This window comes from Lepisosteus platostomus, chromosome 7 (assembly GCF_059453375.1).
Source record: "Lepisosteus platostomus isolate fLepPlt1 chromosome 7, fLepPlt1.hap1, whole genome shotgun sequence".
NCBI lineage: Eukaryota > Metazoa > Chordata > Actinopteri > Semionotiformes > Lepisosteidae > Lepisosteus > Lepisosteus platostomus.
The window spans coordinates 52,164,162-52,187,139 of NC_142617.1; the positions used below are offsets into that span (position 1 = coordinate 52,164,162).

General features: G+C 41.2%; 2 protein-coding genes across 3 annotated transcripts in view; one reads left to right on the top strand and one right to left on the bottom strand.

The window, feature by feature from the left end:
• Positions 1-631: 631 nt before the first annotated feature.
• Positions 632-3,460, bottom strand: LOC148659180 (relaxin-3 receptor 1-like). Its single transcript, XM_088641155.1, has one exon. The coding sequence runs from the start codon at positions 3,296-3,298 to the stop codon at positions 2,054-2,056; it is 1,245 nt and encodes a 414-aa protein (XP_088497281.1). The 5' UTR covers positions 3,299-3,460; the 3' UTR covers positions 632-2,053.
• A 3,037-nt stretch (positions 3,461-6,497) lies between these two features.
• The window catches only part of adamts7 (ADAM metallopeptidase with thrombospondin type 1 motif 7), a 90,374-nt gene continuing 73,893 nt past the window's right edge, over positions 6,498-22,978 (top strand). For both annotated transcript variants that reach the window (XR_015940347.1, XM_088641156.1), the window contains exons 1-6: positions 6,498-7,340; positions 10,245-10,609; positions 14,414-14,579; positions 16,087-16,280; positions 19,826-19,909; positions 22,214-22,338. Coding sequence is in view for 1 of the 2 variants with exons in the window: in XM_088641156.1 (XP_088497282.1) it covers positions 7,208-7,340; positions 10,245-10,609; positions 14,414-14,579; positions 16,087-16,280; positions 19,826-19,909; positions 22,214-22,338 (1,067 nt within the window). In the remaining variant the exon portion in view is untranslated. The remainder of the gene's footprint in view (positions 7,341-10,244; positions 10,610-14,413; positions 14,580-16,086; positions 16,281-19,825; positions 19,910-22,213; positions 22,339-22,978) is intronic.

Below are 22,978 nucleotides of genomic sequence, written 5' to 3' on the forward strand. Positions count from 1 at the left end.
ACGCCTGATAGTTTCCAAGTCGGGGTTTGTGCTGTGAGATCAGTGAAACCATTATGTCACTAGACAATTCAAATATCCATCACCACAACTCGGGCCAATGAGCGAGGTAGCCTGAAGAAGGGGGTTCTCAGTCCCTTTTGATAAGAGGTGAGAAGTTTTAATGCCACAATAAATCCACTCTGTGTGTATTACACCATCCTCTTACTGACATCTTACTGTTTCTGGCAACTGCCAAAAGGTCTCGTCTGTCACCATTCTGCAGTGGCACAGTCACCAGACGCGATCTGCAGGAAAATAAAGGCTGCGATTGTCTTCCACGTCGCTTCGATTCTTCGAGCGATAATCGAGTTATTTCTTTAGGGAAAGCGTTTGTGCAGATCTAGGCCAAAATACGGCTTTCGGGCAGATGGAAGGGAGTACCATGTTGCGGTGGTATCACGCTGCCACAAGACGCAGCACCCGAAAAATAATACTGGGATCGCTTCGAACAACTGTTTGTAGGAAGTAAATGTTCGAAGGACGTATTTGGGATCTGATAAAGTACAGAAACCAGCAAAATCATGGCCTGTGCAAAATATAACGAGTCCGTTATGCTAAATTTAAATATACTTTTTATTTCTCGTCAAATAAACAAGGGCCAAAGGGAGTTCTTTGGGGGATTCGCACTTTCAAAGACTACACATTTTAAGGACTCTTATAACATTTATTGATTTGAGTAGATTTACACCTTCGATGCATTCTCCTAAAATTAATTGATCCATAAACATTGATATAATGGTTGTGGTACAATCTTAACAAATGAACTCTCACAGAAAAAAAAAAACCAAACAGGAATAGTACAGACACAGGTGTAAACAGATCAATAGAAATTTGAGTTACCTTTGCGTGATTATGATGCTTTGGTTATATGAAGTGTGGTTTTGGCGCACATTCTGTACTTAATAGAGTACTCGCACTGGAACTAATAAAGCAAAGCCAATAACCAGACAGTATTAATTACAAAATAAAATTCTTAACATTTTCACGCTGCTCCCACATACCCACATCGTACTTTAATTGTTTGGTCTAATTCTCTTGGGGGGATTTTTTTTTTACCCCATATTACGATTTCAGATTGTTTTCTTCAGATTATTTCTTATTTCTGCTGTCTTTCGAAACACTTCACCTCCGTTACAGAAAAAAGATGTGAAAGTTTTAACAGACAGTGAAGGGTTCGTTGATATGCTGTAGCGGTTGTTCATTCTTTAATAAGCTCGATTAAAAATCTAGAGGTTCACTTGATAAATGACAGTTTTACATACGTGAAACAGAGACGCCATTAAACAGACCAGTATATTTTAAAAGATCGTGTAGATAACAGAATATTGGGTATGCAACTTTTCGATTTAAATACTGTTTGATCGTGTTTTTTGTTTGTTAAGATCGCTGTTCTTAAAGCCTCTGTTAATCGATTTTTGGGTTTTACTGATAGAAAATAAAGGTTAAATTTTTTTTGGTATAGTCGTATATGTATAGAGAAAGACAAGTCAGAAACCGACATGCGCTAGTTGTTAAATGCCAGAAGCAGTGAATCTTTTCTAGACAGCACTTATCACAGCTTTTAACATGTCATGAAAAAGCAACACCGGACACACGAATGTTTGCAATAGACACGCTGTAGTAGAAGAATAATTTGGCACGTTAACACTTAAATACAACAGTATGAAATATTACAATCAGATATACTTTTGCAGATTTCCGTGCATTTTCACGCCGGTCTTTTGATCTTGTTAGTTGCTGGCTTTTGAACGCTACATTCGTTACTTATCAGGCAAGAGTCTGCACTGAACTCCGCGGCGGCTGTCCTTCCTCCTCAAAACAGAGTTCTGCTTTGATGCGACTCTGATCAGGTGTCGCTTCTCGTTTGGAACACAGCACAAACGTCTCGCAATTGCGCGTTGCCTTGTGCGTTCATGTTGCCTTTTACAGTACATCAGAGTTTGCGAGACGATTTTATTCTTCATATTGTTTCGTGAGTTTTCAAATTAGATCCTGCTCTCTGAGCGCTCTTGTTTTATTTCTGCATGAGGGCGCTTGAAGAAGGCAAAGTGTCACAGCGCCCGTTGAAGACCGACGTCAGTCTACACTGCTCGCTCTCAATGATGTGGAGAGGGATAACTACTTGTGTATCTTCATGCTCAGGTTTGAAGGAACCAGAAAACGGGCGGATGGGACAGGTGTTGGAAATTGTAGGGGACGAAATCCGCCAGAAGACATCCTTTAGCATCTTTCTGAACTCTCTTCTCATGAGGCAGTACAGAACAGGGTTCAAACAGCTGTTGGCATGAGCCAAGCAGACGGTTACGGGAAAGACGTAGGTGTGAACCATATAGTAAGATTTATCCCAGTGGACCGCATTAAATTTGACGAGAACTCCCCAGAATGTGATGGCGTGATTGGGCATCCAGCATAAGAAGAACGAAAGGACCACGATGGTGACGGATTTAGTGACTTTGGACCTTCGTTTTGGATTATTGTTGTTCATGCTGCGCTGTCGGAGGAACCGCAGGAGCAGCAGATAGCAGATGGACACTATCAACATGGGAATGACGAAGGCGATCATGATTTTCTGCAGGTGGTATAGCGCTAACCAGTACTGACCATCGGGGAACCTGAGGAGACAGAGCTTTTCTCCGGCCACGGTGGTGACCGTTGAGAAGATGGCCGTTGGGGCCGTGGCCACGGTGGCCGAGACCCACAGCAGCGCGCTCACCCACTTCACTGAACAGGTGATCTGTCGGCTCCGGTTCTTCAAGGCCGAGGCCACGGACCAGTAACGGGTGATGCTCATGGCCGTGAGAAAGAACACACTTGCGTACATGTTCATGACTGTGATGGAGAGAATGATCTTGCACATCGCATCCCCGAACGGCCAGCTGAAGTCCAGAGCGGTGTCCACCGCCCAGAATGGCAGAGTCAGCACAAACTGGAAGTCGGTGACCGCCAGGTTGATAATGAAGAAGTTGATGGTGGATTTCTTTCTCCCTTGTCTCACCTTCATGAGGAAAAAGACCAGCAGGTTGCCCACCAACCCCGCAGCGCACACCACCGAGTACACCAGCGAGATCATAATCCTCAGAGCTAGGCTGCCGTCCGCCGTCACATCGATGTCGTCCAAATTGCTGAATTTGTGCAGGTCTGCCAAAGAAGCGTTCGTTGTCCTCCTGCTGTCGCTGTAGTTGAGAATGTCCCCCATCCTTTCAGGTAAAAATGCCACTGAGGGTGCTCTCGCCAGCACCAGACTGTTTACTGATAACATCACCCGTGCACTTTACAACTTTTATTTTTCTAAAAACAATCTTGACGCTTCCTCTTTCCACACCTCTGTCACTTTCAGGTACGGGCAAAATATTTTTAAGGAAACGGGCTCACATTTCTTTACCATTTTCCCAGGTCAGTCCTGTGTCACGCGTACCCAGTGATCACCTGCTACTGAATGAAAAGCTTCTAACACGAGCTTTTTAATGCAAGTGCGCTTTCTCGGAGCCCGCCTCAGGTAAGCGGGGGTTGGATAGTATAATTTGATTGGCACGGGTGTCGGGCAGCGTAGAAAGCTGAAACGGGCTCTTAAGTCTTCAACCCACCAGATAGGATAAAAGCAGGCTGGGGCGTCTATAACTCCGAAAGAGGTGATGTGCAAAGAGTTTGCCATGCCTGCTAGTTTATTACATCAGTCACTATATACTATACCGAGTGCCGTTATGTCAATGCAGTTATCCATAATGCTTGTATACAGCCAAATGTTCTGTAAAAAATAAGGCGACGGATATCACAGTTTGATGGAGACTGTGATTTCACACATAGTGTCAATAGAATTTGTTAGGCATTGGCTACTGTTTGCAGAAAATACATAGGATACACCCATTCAAAAAAGAGTGTAAAACAGGCTTTACAATTTGTAAGAAAGCTTTAGCAAAATACAGTTTTAATTAGAATTTAGTCGGATAAGCTACAGCTTTATCTATGGATGGACACAAAATACTATAATTTCAGTATCCAGGGACTGGATGTTTTAGAAAATTATGTAAATGTATTCAGACCATTTCAGTTTCTGAAGTAGTTCAAGTAGGGAGCTGCGTCAGCATACTATACGTAGGCTGCAACGGAACAAGTAAAGGTTTATTCCCTGCTGAAAAGAGAAGAGAAGTAAATAATTTAAGTAAATAATTATTTTGTATTACGGTAATTTGGATTATTATCACGAATGTCACATCTCATACCTTATTAGCGATTGAAGAAGAAAACATTTAGACCTACACCATGCTGCAGTTTCACTGATCTTTCAGGTCTGCCGCAGTACTTCAATGGCCGGCCTCGTGTATTCGCTAATTAGCAGATTCTCAGCTACTCAGAGCTGCAAGAGGCGCTCTCTGTGAGAATAACTTGAAAATTTATCTTTGACTGCAGAACATTTCTGCTTGAGTTGGTATCAGCAGGGCTTCGTGCTCGGGGTGCTGAAGGAACAGATTCTTGGCCAGAACTGATCTGGCCAAGCTGTGACAAGCCACAATGAAAACAATTTTAATTGAGGTTACAGGATGTGAGTGGCAATTTGTTTCAAACGCAAATGAGACGAGAGGCTACAGTTTTAGAGGTGTCTGTATTCCCTGACTAACATCGTCGCAGATTCATCACCAAAATCTCGGATGAAGCATCCTGACCGTATTGTACTGCCCATGTAGGAGCGCAACAGGGCGAAGACAGGGTTAAGGCAGGACAGATATGTCGGATGTTCCACATGGAAATGGCCGAATCTGGTGATTAGAAGACCTGCGATGCTCAGGCTCTGTCTTGGCTGTGGTGCTGCGACTGGACTGCTCAAAACTATTCTCCAGGTTTGCATCTTCCCAGAAGTACAAAGAGCGGTCTGAGCAAGTCGTTCTTCGTGTAGAATTCGAAAGACAATGCTGTCTAAGTTTATAATTCCCTGGATGATGTCTGGTGATGGTCTCTCCCTACTAAATCTCGGTCACGATAGGGCTTTAGAAAGAAGACCAGTTTCCATTTAATAATGTCTTGATTTCAATTAATGGCATCTGGTTCTTTAGTCGTTTCTCATCGTTTTGTTTTTGTTCTTAACACCCGAAAACGTATAAGCAAAACCAGTAAGAAACCTTCATTTGTTTCATGGAATATTTCATTAGTTTTTTCTCATGTTGAAGTTTCCTGGCTAATATGTTATCCATATTTTTGTACGTTGTCATTCCTTTAAGTTACCCCCTATCCGAAATCCAAAATCAACGCTGTACACTGGCGTGTCATTCTTTGGAACAAACAATATATCGATCATCTCTGTTTTGATGTTTTAAAGGCGTTCATCGGTTACATTGATCTGGGCAGATGTAAAGCGTGCAAAGCAAATATTGGATTTGGGAAAATATGGATTGTTTCTAATCAGAATGTATGTTGAAAATGAAATATTAATAGCGTAGCTAGCTTTCCAAGATCATGGACTGGAAAACAGGGCGTTCGTTGCTGTTGAAAATACCGCTCTCTTTTCACTAGAGGGCGCGCGGAGCGAAGATAATCGCGGATAAAAAAATGAGCGCTGTTTAAAATGAGCGCTAAATAACTCAATTCAGTGAATTCGAATGTTAGAAGTCTGTTAATTAACAATACGATTATATGTAATATCGTACAATTTATACTGTAAAAAAACATTATAGAGTTTTTGTCGGGTACACTTTGGTATTTCCAATCTAGCCACAGAACAGTCCCAGCTCATACTGTATTTCAGTCTTACTACAGCGCCATTATCGCTTCATATTCACTGCATACCGTATATCGCAGCTCCAGTTTTTGATAAAAGGCATTTTTTTTCCTGCTGTGGGTAATTGCTGTGCTGAATCACGGTCCTGCGGATGTACACAGACAAACGTCAGAAGAGCCCCACAGATGAGTGTAGACAGTAAATGAATCTGACAAGCGCTGAATAGTTCTTCTCTGGGCTATAATTATAACTTACACTCGAGCCCGTTGTGTCGGCATTATTGATTGCTATTTTAAGAATGTTGCACTATCAGTCAAGCAATTTACTATACGTTGCCACACAGAATGATAATTACCATGGGCAAAACTTTGTTCTAGGAACCTTGAAAAAACAAAGACTAAAGTATAGCGTTTGACTGTGATGTGCGACCTTGCGTGTGAAAACCGCACAGTATTCATTTTCATATTAGCTCTTTCTTCATATTCATACTAGTTCCCAATACTTCATAATGGTCTTCAAGGCAGCGTAAACATTTCTAATGCTTTATGAATAGAGCAATTCTTTTCCGCCTCCTGGGGGCTCCCGCAGACTTGTCCTAGTTCATATTTTTGTAGTCATCATAGTATAATTTGTTTTTGATTTATTCTTTTAGTTATTGACGATATTAGCGGTGTTATACAAATGAAAGGTTTTTTTTGACCTCACTATCCCATTATAGCGAAAATAATCCAATCCAAAAATGAGTGTCTACAAAAAAAACAAAACAATTCTCGCTAAGAGAATTTCCCTTGTCGGTCCTAGACCAGAGTTTGGTTGTGTTGTCCTGGGACAATGTGCTCACACATTGCCGGGTCTTCCTGTGGCGAGAGGCGAGCGTTCTAGGACATCAATGAATTCCTTCTTTCTCCTTTGTTTCGGCACCGGACCTCTTATCCCAAAGAAACATTCACAATGAAGTCCTCCCACAGTGATACCAGCGTTATGAAGGCAGGGCGTTTCAGATTCACAGTTTTGCTAACTTCTCAGGAAAACTTTTGAGCTGCAATAGTTCCACAGATTTGGGTGCTTTTAAGAGGAAGAAGTCTAAACCAAGTCAAACTAGCGAGCAAACAACCAAACGGACCTACTATTTCGGGGGATGGCGAAACCCTATTTGCTAAGAAGTTTCAGCAAACTGAATAGAAAGCGGTGACAGAGAGAAACATTATCCCGATGACCAGTGAGCCCGGTACTCAACAGTATAGAACTCGATTTGTTTTTCGTTCTGCTTCCAAGAAACCGTAATCTTTTTACGGTAGACTAAACCGTAGCGTTTTAACCTAAAATTGTTTGGCAACTGTTTTTCAGTTATGCACTAATCCTTAAAAAAATCCACTTTCTGTGAAATGACAGTCGGCTTGCAGGGTTAAGGAATCTTGAATAACTGTTTTTGTGTTTAACTCTCCATCTGCTCTAACAATGCTAGTTTTGTGGGACAACGAACCTACGGACTCCAAAGTTTTCATACAAACTTGTGCTCGCTTCATGGTAGCGGCAGGGATTTTAGCTCTTGTGGGCAACGGCAAAACATTTGCACATCAACAAGATCGAGGTGAGTGACGTCCGTGCAATTAAACAACTCGAAAAGTTTGGAATTCGGAGCCCTTATTATCAACAACATTACGACATGCGACTCATTTCAACTGTTTTATTATTCTTTGAGTTTATATTTCGTGTTGTCAGCAGGCTTTTCTTTTTTACCTGAAACATACAATGAAGAACAAATCTTGGGGTTTCGCATTTCGTAATTATTATTTACTGTACTGTATGAGTGCTTGGTGTGAAGAGAGAGTTCTGCTTAGCGTTTATCATTAGGGAGGTTAAAAGTAAGTTTATAAACAACGTTCTTTATACAAATGAGCTAAAATACATTTGAGCCATCTGAGAGCACTGAGCCAGGCAAGTGATTCACCAATTTCTCTTTCTTCGTTATTCGTTTGCATTATTCACATAAAGTGAGTCCTTTCATTGCTTTTGCAACTTTGTTCTTCAAAATACGTTACATATTATATAATTCAGTGCCACAGGATTTTCCATTTTTTTTCTGTTTTGTCGCAGGAGGCAAATAAAATTAATAAAATGGAATTGGAAAACTCCGAACAAGAATGAGATTTGGAGTGGATGTGCGCTCACTCCTTGGGATTCCAAATGATTTGCAGAAGAGACTTTTTAAACAAAAATCTTTGGTGTTAGATAATTTAAGCCCCAGTTTGTACCAGAAAGATGTTATCCTTCCTTTAATCCGAATTCCCTTCCAGAAAATATTTTACGTGTTGTTTTCTGTAAATCAGTGCTCATCGGGACGTGCAGCTGTCATGCATTGTCAACGTTTTGGTGTCGCTCCTCCACCTCACCTTATGTGGGGTACAGACACCCGTCTAAGTCCTTGCAATGCTTTTCTCCACTTCAACTCCTGCCTCAGTCAGCCGTCAGCCTTCAGCCACAGGATTTTTAAATTCCAAATTCTGAAAGTGTTTTTTACTGTGCTCAGGAAATGTTTTATGTCAAACTCCGCGGCTATCAAATTATTTTTCTTTTTTTTTACTGTTTAAAAATGTATGCCTTAACAGTAGTCTCCAGAGAGCTCAAGTGCAAAAGAAGTGCTGATTTGACTTTCTTCTGTTTTAACCCCGGCACTAATCTTCACTCACCGTGCTCAGTCTTCTCTGTTATTGCTTTGTTTGTCCTGAAGTGGCATTAACCTTTACAGAATGAGCTTGCTACCTGCACAGAGGCAGAATCGGAACACTGTTCTTTTCGAAGTTCCAAAAGGAAATGTCAAATTATCCTAAATTAATCACTTCTTTTGAGGCTCCTGAATAAGTGCTTTTCATTAGAATATATTAAATATAACATAAAAAGATTTGTTGGAATACTTTGTTGTAGACGCTACTGTATATTGTATTGCAACCATGCTGTGTCAAGATATAGTTTTTGTTGCAACATTATTCCTGTTCCCCATGTGTTTAGTACAGTACATTCTGAATCAGACAAGTGGGCAATTAAGCCAGAAGTGATATTTGGAACACTTGGGGGTAGTTGCACTGACCCTGTTTAGCGATTTCTGTTTAACTTAAGGGTGGACCAAGAGAAGTGAAACCATTAGCTTAAACAATCTCTGGTGGGCTGAAAAAAAGATTTTTTCCTGATTCCTTTGGATTGTAAGAGAAATCTTAGAATGCTGGGATGCAGAAACATTAAGGATTCTCAGCACCACAGCATGAAGTCAGTTAGTATTAACAGAAGTGACACACTGTTTACTAGGGGATCCCGATATTGATCTATTATAGTGCATTTTATGTGAGAACAGATGTGCACTAAGATACGGAGTTGAATACTGTTAAAACATATTCTTCCCCAGTTTGCAGCAAGAAAATCATTTTTGTGGTATGTTGTTAGCAGTCCATATTTAAATATCTTACACTCAGTAGTTACAGCTCAACTCATGGTGTATGTAATAGACGGGATCAGGGGCAAGTATAAGTCTTTCTTTAAAAGCTAATGCTACATTAAATTATTAGAAGTGCATTTTTTATTTCTGGCTTGTGATGTCAAGATGAAAAGAATGATGATGTTAATGCCAGCTATAATTTTGCTGATTTTACTTTCATTTCCTATTTTGCTGGAGGACAGCGCAATTGTGCAGAATAGCTCACACTGTGATGGATAGATGCCAAATGAATAATGGTTTAAAGTTTAAAGTGTGATGTTTCCTTCCTTTTTCCATCACAGAGGTTTTGCTTTTTGTTATTGTGATGACTCAATAACATGACAACTTGGGCGTTGTGATCCCAGATTATCAAGCGGGTTTTTAAAATGGAGCAGTGGTTAGGGTGTTGGACTTGAAAGTGCAAGCTGAGAGCAAGGTACCTCACCCAACCTGACCCATTAAAAATACCCAGTTGTCCAGACAGGTGCAAATTAAGTTGACTGACACTTTTGCTTTGGACAGAAATGTCAGTCAACTCTATAGATATAATAAATGGGCTGACATTTGTCCTTTGAGCTGACCGTGAGGTACAGGGAGCCGTTTCTTTCACAGTGTGGTGATCTTCACGGTTCTTACTCTGTCCTCGGTGCCATCATCCTGTCGCTGCTCACGTTGGCATTGTCAGCTCATCAGTCTTGGTCTGAAGCTGACCTCACTGGAACATGTGCGAGTCCTTGATTCATTGTAGCCTGGAAAACAGAAAGATGCTTCATAAGCGTCTGAGAAAAACATAAGGTTCACAGCACTTTCAGCACCAGATTACTGCATTTTATATATAGGTTGCGGTTCCTATGCAGTGGTCCTTCTGACTCTACTGTGGGTGCTGTTTGTAAAATGCTGTTTGCTTCGTTCTGTCAAATAGACAGATTTTTCTGCTCCAGACGTGCACTTGACATGTGGCCTGGTGAAGTGAGGAAGGGCATTCTCACGTGGGGCCAGTCACAGCCTCTGCTCCGTCCCTTTCAGACGATGACCTTCAGGGACTGGGTCAGTACGAGGTGGTCCACCCCTCCAAGGTGGACGCCGTTGGGCGGTTTGTGTCCCACTCGCTTTCCCACCACATGAGCCGGCTCCACAGGCGGGACACGTCCTCGCACGACGGGGGCACGCGCGTCTTCTACCAGCTACGCCACGGCAGGCGGGACCTGCTCTTCAACCTCACCTTCAACCCGCACCTCCTGGCTCCGGGCTTCGTAACCGAGAGGCGCTACGGGGGCCTGACGGGGGCCAAGATCCGAACCCACGGCCCCTCCCTCTGTTACTTCACGGGGGAAGTGTGGGACGAAGCGACCTTCCGGGGCAGGGCGGCGGTCAGCACCTGCAACGGCCTGGTGAGTCTCGGACCCTCTGGTACAGCAGCCGTGGGACGAAAGCAACACGGCGAACTTCAGGTTGGAAGGAGGGGGGGAGGGGTTGGGGGAGGATGTGGGCCATGAAGGGGCTCATTCACGAGTCTCTCAAGGCCTTTCACTTCCAGACCTCCAGTAAGAATCGGGTTGTAGGGAAAACACCTCCGGCGTTTGTGCTGATCTGGAAAATAATGAGCTGAGCTGCATGATGGTGAAACCAAGCTCTCGTTCATAGTCCAAGCATGGATGGACGTGTGTAGGCTGTTAAATGTCTGATTTTAATTTGCCCAGTTCCCGGTACGTAGTGCCATCTGCTGTGAGGATACCAAGGAAAGGTCCCAATGCACTGATTCAGTGGTAAAAAAAATCAAAGAAACAATGACATGTGCTGTATCTAGCAGCTTCTGTTGCACTCTGTTAAAAGATTGACATTTACCTCTCTCTCTCTGAACTTAATTATATGACCAGTTTTAAGATTTTTCTCTAAATAAAATAGCCCATATATTGTTAAAATTTATTATGCACGTGCTTTGGAGAATAACACTAAAAGATTACAAGAGATTTAGCCAAAATTGTTTAAACTCTGTTTAACATCTATGGTGCGCCGTGCCAGGGAAATTATATTTTTGACTAAAGGCATTAGTCACGATTGATTACTTTGTTTTTCAAGATACGTTTGTTGATTAAATGTAAAAAAACGTGACTATAGAGACTGTTTTTCTAACCATAGTACCATATGAATAATGAAAGCACTCATAACGGCTGCCAGAAAGTCCAAAGTTTGGTGAAACAGGCTACATCATTCCGTTTTGGAGACAGCACTGAAAACGAGTTTGTTGATTTTGTAATGAATATTAATGTCAAAGCTGCCTGTTGTGAAGAATCTACACTGCGGGTTTATCAAATGGGGTCTTAAAGTATTAAGGTGTTATTAGATATTGCTCATTAACCATTCAAATTACGTACCAAAGTTGGAACTGTCCCGCTAGGCTAGGAAAAACTTCTGGATTCATACAAATTCCTGTCCTTTCAGACAAATAATGGAGTATAATATAGCACTAACCTGCCTGCAGCCATAGAATAATTAGCAGATTGTGGTGTTGTTAAAGCTTCAGATGGCATGTTGGCACAGTGGGTTCCCAGTCATGTTCCAGGAGAAAGCTGACAGGCCTCCTCTTGTAATTCATCTGTAATCCAGGTGTTACCAGATAATCATGTTGCCAAACTCTTGTAATAAATAGATTCAGACTGGAAAACTAGTGTTTAGCTACGGACTGTTAAATGCTTGAATTTGTGTGGTACAAAAAGAAAACGTGATAGCCATTTCTACTTTTGTTCTCAGAAATCTTCTTGACTCTGTCTTCTGAAAGGAAGAAGAGAGCTGACTTTTAGCGATTCGTAACTCAAAACACTTTATGATGGTTCTTTTATGTAAAACCTTTTATGTTAGACACTTTGCAAAGTAAGGTCACAAAAGGACACGAGCGTAACAAATGAAGACAAGATGAAACACTGTAAAACAAAATATAAACAAGTACAGTCTATTGTAAAAATCAAGAAAAGCCAGTTTAAAAGGGGTTTTATGGTGTCTTGGACAACAATCCAAACTCTCCATTTGTACAGGGTTGGGCATTCCAGATGCTTACTTGCAGAAGGCCTTATGACCCCATAGTATGGTTCTTTGTTTTATGGACATTTAATAACAGAGTCACTTCATCTAAGGTACCATAATGGATATAGGTCTTATCTAGAGGCAGAGATAAGACCTTATTGTCAGTTAAAAAAATCCTTAACTTTACAGGTAGCAAATTCAAAACTGCTAAAATAGGAATAATGAACTTGGACATACAGTAGAGGTCACAGCTAACAGAACCCTACTGTAATCTAGTCTAGAAAACACACAAAACATAAACTCAAACCCCAGTAAGATAGGAACAAAATGGACAAAAGTAAGCCAAGCACTTCTCTCTTATTAAGATGCAAAACATCTTTCTGCATCCATTGCTTAATTTCTGCCAGGCAAGTTAAATGGGCAGGGACAGCACCAACAGTGCCAGGCTTAATCTATGAAGACATAAATCAAAATATGATCAGCATTAGAGTCACCTTGCTCTAGTTGCAACACATAGACACCAGAAAAGGAGAGGCACCGAGCCATATGGAACACCCTTGCTTTTGACCAGACAGGTGGGATCTTAACAAATCAAGAGTAATTCCAGCTATACCGACACATCAAGACACAGTGAAACCATCACCCACCTTATCCAGAGCTGTTTTGGTTTCAGCAAAAAAAATCGGACTGAAAATATTGAAAGCACTGATTATTTTGTCAAATGCTCTTACAATTCAGATGCCACCACACTTTTTAGCAATTTATCAAAAGAAGGAAATATAAAAATGGACACATATTTTGAAAGAAATGATAAGTTTTATTAATTCAACAAATGATTAATACTAGCTTATTTTGAGTATGGTGGGCACAGTTATGAATATCTACTTCAGATCTTTCCAGACTTTGTGCTTCGCTACAAATTTTGCTCCATTTTCGTCGAACTTCAAATGAGTCACAGCAATCTTTCCAAAGTTTGAGAGTCCTGAAAATGTTTCTTTAGGGTGATGTTTTGAAACTTGTATGAAAATCTGAGTGTGCATCTATTACACACCAGTGCTTCTTTTAAAACTGACAAAAGCCTCAAGCTGTCAATGGCTGTGTGTCTACTCAATAGGATCCAGTGAGGGAGAAAGGAGAGAGTAACACCTTTAATAATGTTTCCATCCATTGAGCCTCTGGGTATTGGGGACACTGATATGGAGAACAATCTCTTCTGAGCATGAAAGGAAGCATCCATTTTGAAGCATCTCTGTGCATGAGAGCATAGAATAGATTTTCAAATGATATAGATAAGCCTCACACTGCCATGAAAACCACACAACTACAAGCCTGTGTTCAAGTCAGCTTTGTTGGGAGGGGGCTGTTTCATTTTCTGCTGAGATTAACATAACTCTTCAGTTATAAAACAAACACAGAAACTTAGCAAGTACAGTAGCTGTTCAGCTGAAATCTATTTTTATTGCATATCTTATCCTGATTGATTAATTTAGATCCAAAGAAGCAAGTGGTTAAGATAAGATTTTATTGTAACCTGAGGTCCATTTTTTATGGACACACAGCACCCCTGTACATTTAAATAGAATGCAAACAAAGAAAAAGAAAAACATTGCACATCACTCTGTTGTACATGTACAGTATAACACATAACAACATGTAACATTTAAAATGTGTCACAAAACATATTGTACTCAAGTGGGTTGTAAGAGTCAAAATTGTGTTTACCCTTGACATTTGCGTTGACAGCTTTAATGGATAGTGGAACAAAGGAATGTTTGTATCTGTTTGACTTACATTTGGGAACCCTAAAACGTTTGCCAGAATAAAGAAGTTGATATTCAGAGTTGAGGAGGTGGGAAGGATCTGCTAGAATTTGTCCTGCCTGTTTGATTATGGATGTTTCAAAGATTGTCTGCAGGGAGGGGTGCTGTTTCACTCCCACGACCTTCAATGCTGTCTGGATGAGGCGGGTAATTTGCGATCATTTCATCATTTACTCTCAAATATTGCACCTTTTCCACTTATTTTTTAGTCTAATTTTGTTGTCAAGTTCAAACAAGAAAACAAAGAAAGGACAAACTTCCAAGCTCAGCATGTTGCGGGTTGTTTTTTTCTATACTGTACTCGAACAGTCAGCTGCTCTTCCATCACTGTGAGAAAGTTCTCTGTGTCCTCAGACAGGGTTGTTCAAACTGTCTGAAGAGGATTTCTTCATCAGGCCTGTGGAGCCAGCGAGAGAGGAGGGCGTGGCTCAGGCACATGTGATTTACAAACGGCACGCCCCTGCACCCCTGAGTCACTCCTATGAGGAGCACAGGGTCAATGGGACATGTGGAGTGAAAGGTAAGGTGTCATTTCTCTCCTGTTCTACTCAACAAAACAAGCAGTTGTGTTGTCAATGCTGTTTATTAATAGCAATTACGTAGCTTACGTCAGAGGCCACTTAATGAGCTCTGAAGATGCGCCACTTCTATATCCCCACCACCATGATCTGCTATCCAAAGCAAGGGTGATGTTGCAGATCAGTGGAAAGCGAAACAGCAGGCTGAAACTTCACTGCATTAGAGGTGCTCTGTCACTTGCAGAATGATTGCAGACCACACAGGGGGAAAAGGCTGCAGTCATGACTGGGTTTCCTATAAATAATAAAGCAGGACTGCTCCACTTCTGGCTCTTGCAGTTAGCCCTGCTGAAGCACTTAAGGACATCAGAAATGTTGCAAACAAGAAGAGACCATCTAGCCCACCTGGTAGTCAGCAGCTAACTGATGATCTCAGTCTTGACGAAGCCAGGACTTTGAAACAACCAGTGCCTCAATGCCTATGAAAATAATAGAGGAACTGGACGTAGCAAAATCAAAATTAAACAGTGGAGGGACCACAGATTTAGGCTAAATGTAGTATATTATAGCTGGCATTAAAGCATGATATTTTGTTCTACTTTCAAAAAGTGAAAAAAATATTTGAATTCTAATTTTATAAAAAAATCCTTTGAAGGGTTCTCTCTATCTCCAGCAGCAGTTTTTTGCAATTCCATGGAAGAAGATTAATGAGCTAAGGAAACAGAGCCACTGTATTGCTCATCTTTAAAAGCATTAAAGACGTGTGTTTTGTTTCATGCAAACGGATATACTTATTTTTTCATGACTCTCTGTACTGTTCTCAAAAGCCTTTTAATTCAGAATGCCTTCTGAGTTTTTATCTTTGTAACATTTAAACATATCATGTTTCTTTCATCTTGCATCTGTAGGCTTGTGCAGAAGCAGCAGCAGTTTAATTTGATCCCTTCCTACACCAGCCTGTACAGCCTGGCGAATGAGCAAATAAGCAATAGAAGTACATGCAATGCAATTCTCTGTTAATTGACCAGGCTGTGGGTTGCATGGTTATGCAGTGGCTAGCACTGCTGCTTCACAGCTCTGGAGCCTTGAGTTGAGTTCCTGGCGTGCTGTTTCCGTGGAGTTTGCATGTTCTCCCCGTGTTTGCGTGGGTGTCCTTAGGGTGCTTCGTTTTCCTCACACAGTCCAAACACGTACTGGTTAATCAGCTTCTGGAAAAAGTGGCCCTGATGTGAGTCCGTGCCCTGCGATGGACTGGGGTCCTGTCCAGGGTGAATCCTGCCTTGTGTCTGTTGCTTGCTGGGATTGAATCCGTTTCCCCCCGCGAGCCTGTATTGGATCAAGCGGGTAGAAAATGGATTTATGATCAGAGTATAAACAGATTCCATCTGAGACACTAGTTTGGGCTTGAAACTAGTGAGAACCAGTTAACAGAAAAAAAAATGCCTCATCATTATCCCAACGGAGCTCACTGAAAGCCACGCTCTGACCGAGCTGTGCTCGCTGTCTCAGACTCGCGGGACGGCGGGGAGCGGGCGGAGCGCCGGCGGGAGCGGTGGGAACGGCGGCAGCAGAGGCGCCGGATTCGCCAGCGCTCCATCAGCCGGGAGAAGTGGGTGGAGACTCTGGTGGTGGCCGACCCCAAGATGGTGCAGTACCACGGCAGCCAGCAGGTGGAGACCTACGTACTGACCGTCATGAACATCGTGAGTCACCGCCCCCCCCCACCTCTTTTGGTTTTAAAACTGCAAGATTCCCGCGCGCTCTGGAAAACTGGGAATGCTGCGGACCCTCAAGCTTGTCTCCTCTAGATTTTAAAATGGAAGGGATCTGTAAAGCTGAAGTGTGGTCAGCTGTGATTGCCAAGTTAAGATCTTGTTCTTGGATACACTGGGTAAAGGCATCAGCTGCAGAGGTGCATCTGGAAGCTGAGATTGGCCTGGCATCACACTCCCTGCTGATACTGATGTATCCAATGGCATTGGATCATTCTGGCTGGAACCACAACACAGGCCTGGCTTGTTGTCCAGTACGGCTCTGGATCCTAGCTAATTCCTGGAAGAGGGTGACAACACATGACTGCCAGTCAAAAAGCACTGATTTAACTTAAATTATATATAATTCATTGACTAGCACTTTTCATAGTGCGGTATGTGAACCGAGGTGACTGGATTCTTATCTGGAAATGACAGCAGCTGAGAAATACACTTTGTCATCACGTATAACTTCAGTCAGCACAGAACAGCTAGAATACCAAAAACACACTAGACCAAGAGTGTGGTCTTCATTCTGTATTGTAGTTTAAGGAAATGCCCCTTTGAGCCCTTTTCAGTTAAGGGCCCCATTAAGCAGTTAGTCACATTTAAAAGCAATCGTCGGAGGATCTCTCATTCTAGATTTCATCTTGTCAAGTAAAGATGCTTTGGCATTGTGAGAAATTATTACTGCAGACATGGTAGATGCTTGGAAAAGAAATTGATTCTTAGAAGGATCTTAATCTGATGTAAAGCAGTCCAAAATATTATAACAGTAACCTAGAGTGTAATGTAAACTTAGTTTTAGTAGTTCCTTTCAATAGTGATACATTAGTGTAAAGTATCCAACATGCCATCAATGTTCTTTTGGATTTTGTACACACAGTAGGAATGTAAGAATAGTAGAATGGTTGCACATGGGAGCAAGTCTGCTAGTTGGTAGCTTTGTGTATAGAAGTGAACATAAAGGATTCTGGTTACTTAATTTCTTCGCTGTTCAAGACTAACGCTGGTATAGTCCAAGATCGGTGGTATAATCAACATCTGTTGCACCTTGATGATGTTTTAAAATCCGATCAGTTCCGTCATTCACACTTACATGGGACGTGGTGCTGAAGGAGAGAAGCCCCCGGGGAGCAGGATTAACTGTGTGTACTGCACGGTTGCTGTGGAAGCATTTTTACACAAAGGAAACACCTCTGTGGCCTCCCACTAAGTGTTCCGATCTGCTGCCTCACAGATATTCAAGGCAGATTTAGCTCTAATCCTGGACAAATGTTTTTTTTTTTAATTGCTCAAAATTAAATACCTTCTATTTAAACATAATCTGTTATCAGAAAGCCACCCGTTCCTGGTGTAAAGGTCACCAGAGCCTACCTAATCCTCAGGCAGGCCTACAGCTGTGGGAGATGTTTATCCATCACAGGGCACACAAGGAGAATCTAGAGGCAGCTAGTTAATCCAGGCAGCTTTCTTTTGGAATCCAGCGGACCTGGAGAAAGCTCACAAAGACCTAGGGAGAACATGGAAACAGCCAGAGGGCAGAATCAATCCCAGGACCCAAGAACTGTGAGTCACACCAGAAACCACCATACCACCCAGTGCCATCTGTTGTGTAGAAAAAAACGATGGCAGACAAGTATCAAGATAGAGAAATGGCGTCTAACAAGCCAGTCGATATGTTTTAAATAAGTGAAACTAATAAGTAATAAAAACATCTATTTGAAATTCAAATGTAAACATTCATGCTGTTATAAGACAGAGTTAGAATAGCTGTTTTTGGTCATTCAGGATGAAAAGCAGTTGCATTCACCAGGAGCAGAGGCAGAGTATTGTAATCAACATTTTGAGCAGTCATTGGTCAGCCAGATACAGCGATCAGCTGGTGGAGTGCTGGCTGAAGAGTGTATTACTGTTGCCTAGCTGTGGCACTATCCTTTTCAATGAAGGGTTTCCTCTGCGGCTGCAGGGAAAACTCCAAAACAGCCAGCTTTGGGATGAATGAGTTTCTTTGTACATTGTGTGGTAAATATAAAGCTGGCACAGAAAAAGTTCCAGATGAAAATTCCTTCTGATGGAGTGATAACAGACTGTTGACAAGTCATTGTTAATGAGCTGAATTTTGCACAGATGACTCTAGCTCCATACCTCCTGCATGAGTTGTGTGGAAAAGGAATGCAATCTAACTATAGGGATAAGGAAGCCTACCTGGCTATGTAGAACTCCCACCCTGTCTGGTTTCTTATTAACAAAGTATTAGTGGAACAGAAGGTACCTGTTATACCTCATTGGCTGGCTTTAAAGTTACCACAGTCTTCACAGGGTTTCTTTTAAGGTTGCACTGAAAAAAGAGATTTCTAGTCTGCTAACTGCACAGCAAAAAATAAAATCAAATTACTCCTGTCCCAAGCTGAACTGTCTGTTTCACATTCCCGCAGGAGCAGCTAGAAGTAGATCTTCTCACGCAGACAAGCTAATCCCCCTTTAAAACACCTGACATCTGCAATGAATTAGTTATAAGAGTTAGCGAAATGTTGCAGCAGATTTTCCTATTGTTAATAAAAAAAAATAGTCCTTTATTTTCCAGCAAAACACATTTAAGAAAAAAAACACCCCCTACAGATAACAAAATAGTTCAAATTATATGTAGTGTCAGAAGGTTCCTCACACCTTGCAGACAAGTAAAGGTTGAAGACCACTTCTTAGGCTGAGTAAGAATAAGTACTTCTTGAGTGGTTATTAAGTTATGTGCAATAACTAACCTTATTGAATTCAATTCAATAATATGCATTCATTTAATTTTTTAAACAGTGCCATAGAAAAGAATAGTGCTGACATTTTAAAGAAATTATCCTCAATTTTATGCTTAAATGAGAACATTCTTGGGAAAACTCTGAAGTACGAAATTAATTCCTACTTTTCGCCCACAAATGAGTCTGAGGTCAGAATTTCTTCCAGTTGCTATGGATACCACACAGGCCTCTCATAACGTATTGTGAAGGACAGTGAAGAAAAAGTTCTTTTCAGTGTTTGTTAAATTGTTTTTTTTTACTATGACAAAGCACCATAGTTGTTATTTTAAAACATATAGCGAAGTGGGGAGTAATTTCATAAATGCTTATTTGTTCTTCAGAAATGCAGCAAACGAAAAGGACTACTCAGAAAAGATCTTTACACTTGACACAACAAAACGATATTCAGGAAAAATGAAAAGCAAAGGTACTGTAGATAAAAGTACCCCGTGGCATTGACACATTGGGCTAATAATTTATTATTTAATCTCTCCACTAACATGGTACATTTGGAGAAATGAATCACGGAGAGCTGTCCTGGTACCTGTTAGCGTCCTTGTCACGGTGTTGAGGGCAGTGTGTGGGGATTGATTTTGGATCATTTAGCCCCATAGCAAACAGGAGGGCTGCTGAGATCCTGAAGCAGAAGGACACCATATTGGTCCACTGTCACAGACCTCATTGTGGTATGTGTCTCTGTTCTAGGTTGCCGGATTATTCCACGATGCCAGCATTGGCAATTCTATCCACATCGTGGTGGTACGGTTGATCCTGCTGGAAGAGGAAGAGGTAGGAGGGGAGAGCCTGGGCCTTCTTGTGGATTCATAGAAATACTGTTGATCTTCTCATTCTCTCGTTCAGCTCAGGGGTCACTTAAGGGGAAATTTGAGTTGCTTTTATGTAAATGGCCACTGCCTTCTGTTACAGCGGTTTTAGTTTAATTAGCACTAGAGGTTACATGGACAGATAGTTAGTGAACTTTGAAATACTGTAGATTGAATGCTAATGGAGGCTTCAAAGGTGAGTCATCCTTGTCTCCTTAAAGATCAAGCTCAAGGAAAGATCATTACCACGAATTGTCAGGGTCTTACTGTAGTTCTCGGAGTCTGCATTTTTTAATGTCCTCTTAAATCAGTAGAACTTTTTAAAAATACTGTAAGTTCCAGATGAACATGCTGCTCCTAAGCCTCCGAAATGAGTACATCCTGTACAAGAGACTCAAAACAGCGCTTGGGCTTTTGATAAAGACCCAAACTCTAGGCTCTGTTCAGAAACAGTTGGAGGAAGGTTTAGATTCATTTTGCTCCTAAATTATAAATCATTAAATTAGTGAGTAACATGGGGCGAATGGCCTCCTCTCATTACAACCTTTCCTGTGTTCTACTTTTGTCCTTTTAAAAACCAAAGAGAATATCATGGCATGGGAGAATGGCATATGAACACAAATGCTCATAAATAACAATGTTTTTCCTTCTCTACCCACAAAAAAACATAATGCATGCTTATGAGGTGTTGTAAAGTGGTTTGACCAATCTTTTCAAGAGACGTGCTCGTTTTCTGCCTAGAATGCTTGAATGCAAATCTCCGGGCAGTTTTGTTTTAGAGAGACATACATGAATGTAAATCAACATAACTATAGGCAAGTTGGCAGCTTTTTGTTCTCCTTTTACAAAAAGGTTCATGTGCCATTTCATTGCATGAATGGTGTTGAAGAAACCTTTTTTAATTACCTTTTTGACCAGATATGTCATTTGAGAACAAATTCTCATTTAAACTGGCGATCTGGAGACTCATTTACACTAGCAAGGGTGCAACACTAGCAGCCCTGGGATTTGAACATGCATTTTACAGCTCTTTTCTGCTGCTGACTTAAACTAAACTGACAGTTTCCAAAGACACCACTACAGATGTGGGGAAATGCATATCTGTTCAAACAATCTATTCTTTATTTTGCAGATTTAAAATTAGATTACATTTAAAAATGATGCTTGCAAATGATTGCAAGTCACAAACCCAGTGCTTGAAAGGGGGTAGTTTTTGACAAAGACGTCTTTCATTTAACCTACTGGAAGATGATCCTCAAGCACAAGCAAATTATTCATCTGAGCTTTAGATTGAAGACTGAGGAACGGGGGATTCCTCACCCAAAGTAATGTGTTTTTTGCTCCAGCAGATTATTCATATCACTTTAAGTTTTTCCTGTGGCTTAATTGAATCATTCACAGTCATCTGTCAGTCCGTGGGAAGCGAAGATGAATTTCACACCACATAATGATAATGCAGGGATTTCAAAATGTCATAGACATAGCTGTGCTCGGGGAGATTTTTTAAAGCATGGCCTACCAATTCTTCTGTCATACATTGTCATTACTAAAGTTAAATATTTTCTACTTCCTCTTGTGTAAAACCCCAAATGTGCTAATTTAATGTTTGAAGGAGGTAAAGGAGATGGGGCGTTATGAAGCACTGTGACCTCCTGGAGTCTGAATTAGGTTACAGAGCACAGCTTCTCTATTGAGTTTAATTACATACTGTAGTGGTATCTGTTCCACACAGAGCTCAGGTAGGCATCAGCACTCTCCCAGGTGCACTGCAACCAGATTAATTAGACTAATGACTGCATTCATATGCCTCCAGAATCTTTAACTAAAAGCCTGTTCAGTTTGTACTTCACGCAATGTTTACCAAGCATGGTAAGGCTTTCCCTCAACAAGTCATTAAACTACTCACCACGATTGCACACACTCCGTGTTCCTGTCTTTTGCAGGTGATTTTCTCTGTTCATTTGGGGAAACGGCTCTTGAATTTGTTTTGACAAATAGCATTAGGAAAGGAATGAAACTGGAGTGTGTAGGTAAGGGTGTTTTTATTCTCCATTGCTGAGACGACTGCTGCCAGCTAAAATGCCAAGCCAGTCTTGAATGCCTAAGGCTGGTGAAGAGCTACTCCTTAACTCGGAAAAGCTTTCACACCCTGAGGTTCTTGACTGTTATACTGTTATACTCTAACGGCTGTGCTGGAGTGCAGTATTAAGCAGAGCGCAGGAGAGAGGGGAGAAAGACGTTCACAATTGTGTTTTTTTTTTCCTGTCAGGAAGGCCTCAAAATAACCCACCATGCAGACAACAGTTTGAATAGCTTCTGTAGATGGCAGAAAAACATCAACGTGAAGGGCGATGAGCACCCTGTTCACCATGATGTGGCTGTACTCATCACCAGGTATGCTGAAGCGTTTGTACTGTCAGGATCCACCCGTAGCCAGTTCTGTCTTTGGAAGACTGTGGTGCAAAAAAATATGTATTGGTTGATGCCTGTCTTCAGCTTACTAACATTACAGGTCAGATGTCATCTGTGTCATCTGAATTTCATCTGGAGGAAAATAGTAAACCTGACGCCTTATATCCGAAATCATTTGCTTTTGAAGAGTAAAGACTAAAATTATGCCTTCTGAAATGCCGAGTTGTCTCCCTAACATATCGCGTATATTCAAAGCAATTCACAGTGACCATTCAACCCGTCTTCCATTAAGTATGATACATTAACCTCATATCAGCCTAGTAATGATGTAAGCAAAGACCAGCCAAAGATAAAAACAGAAATGAGATGCATAAATCTCATTATAAAATAAAAAAATATATTTTATTAACTTAAGCCTGTTTTTTGTTGATGGAGGCTAATTGGGTCTGATTCATTGTTGGTTCTGCTCTCCCGATTAAAGGCTTTCTCAGCACTTAGTCTCATTTCATGGACTGCCTATAGTCGGCCACATTTTTAATAAGCTTAATACTTAAAATGCCAGATCTAAACGCTAATCTGCATGATAGAATTAAGGGGTCCGTAATGGCTTGATATGCTGTTG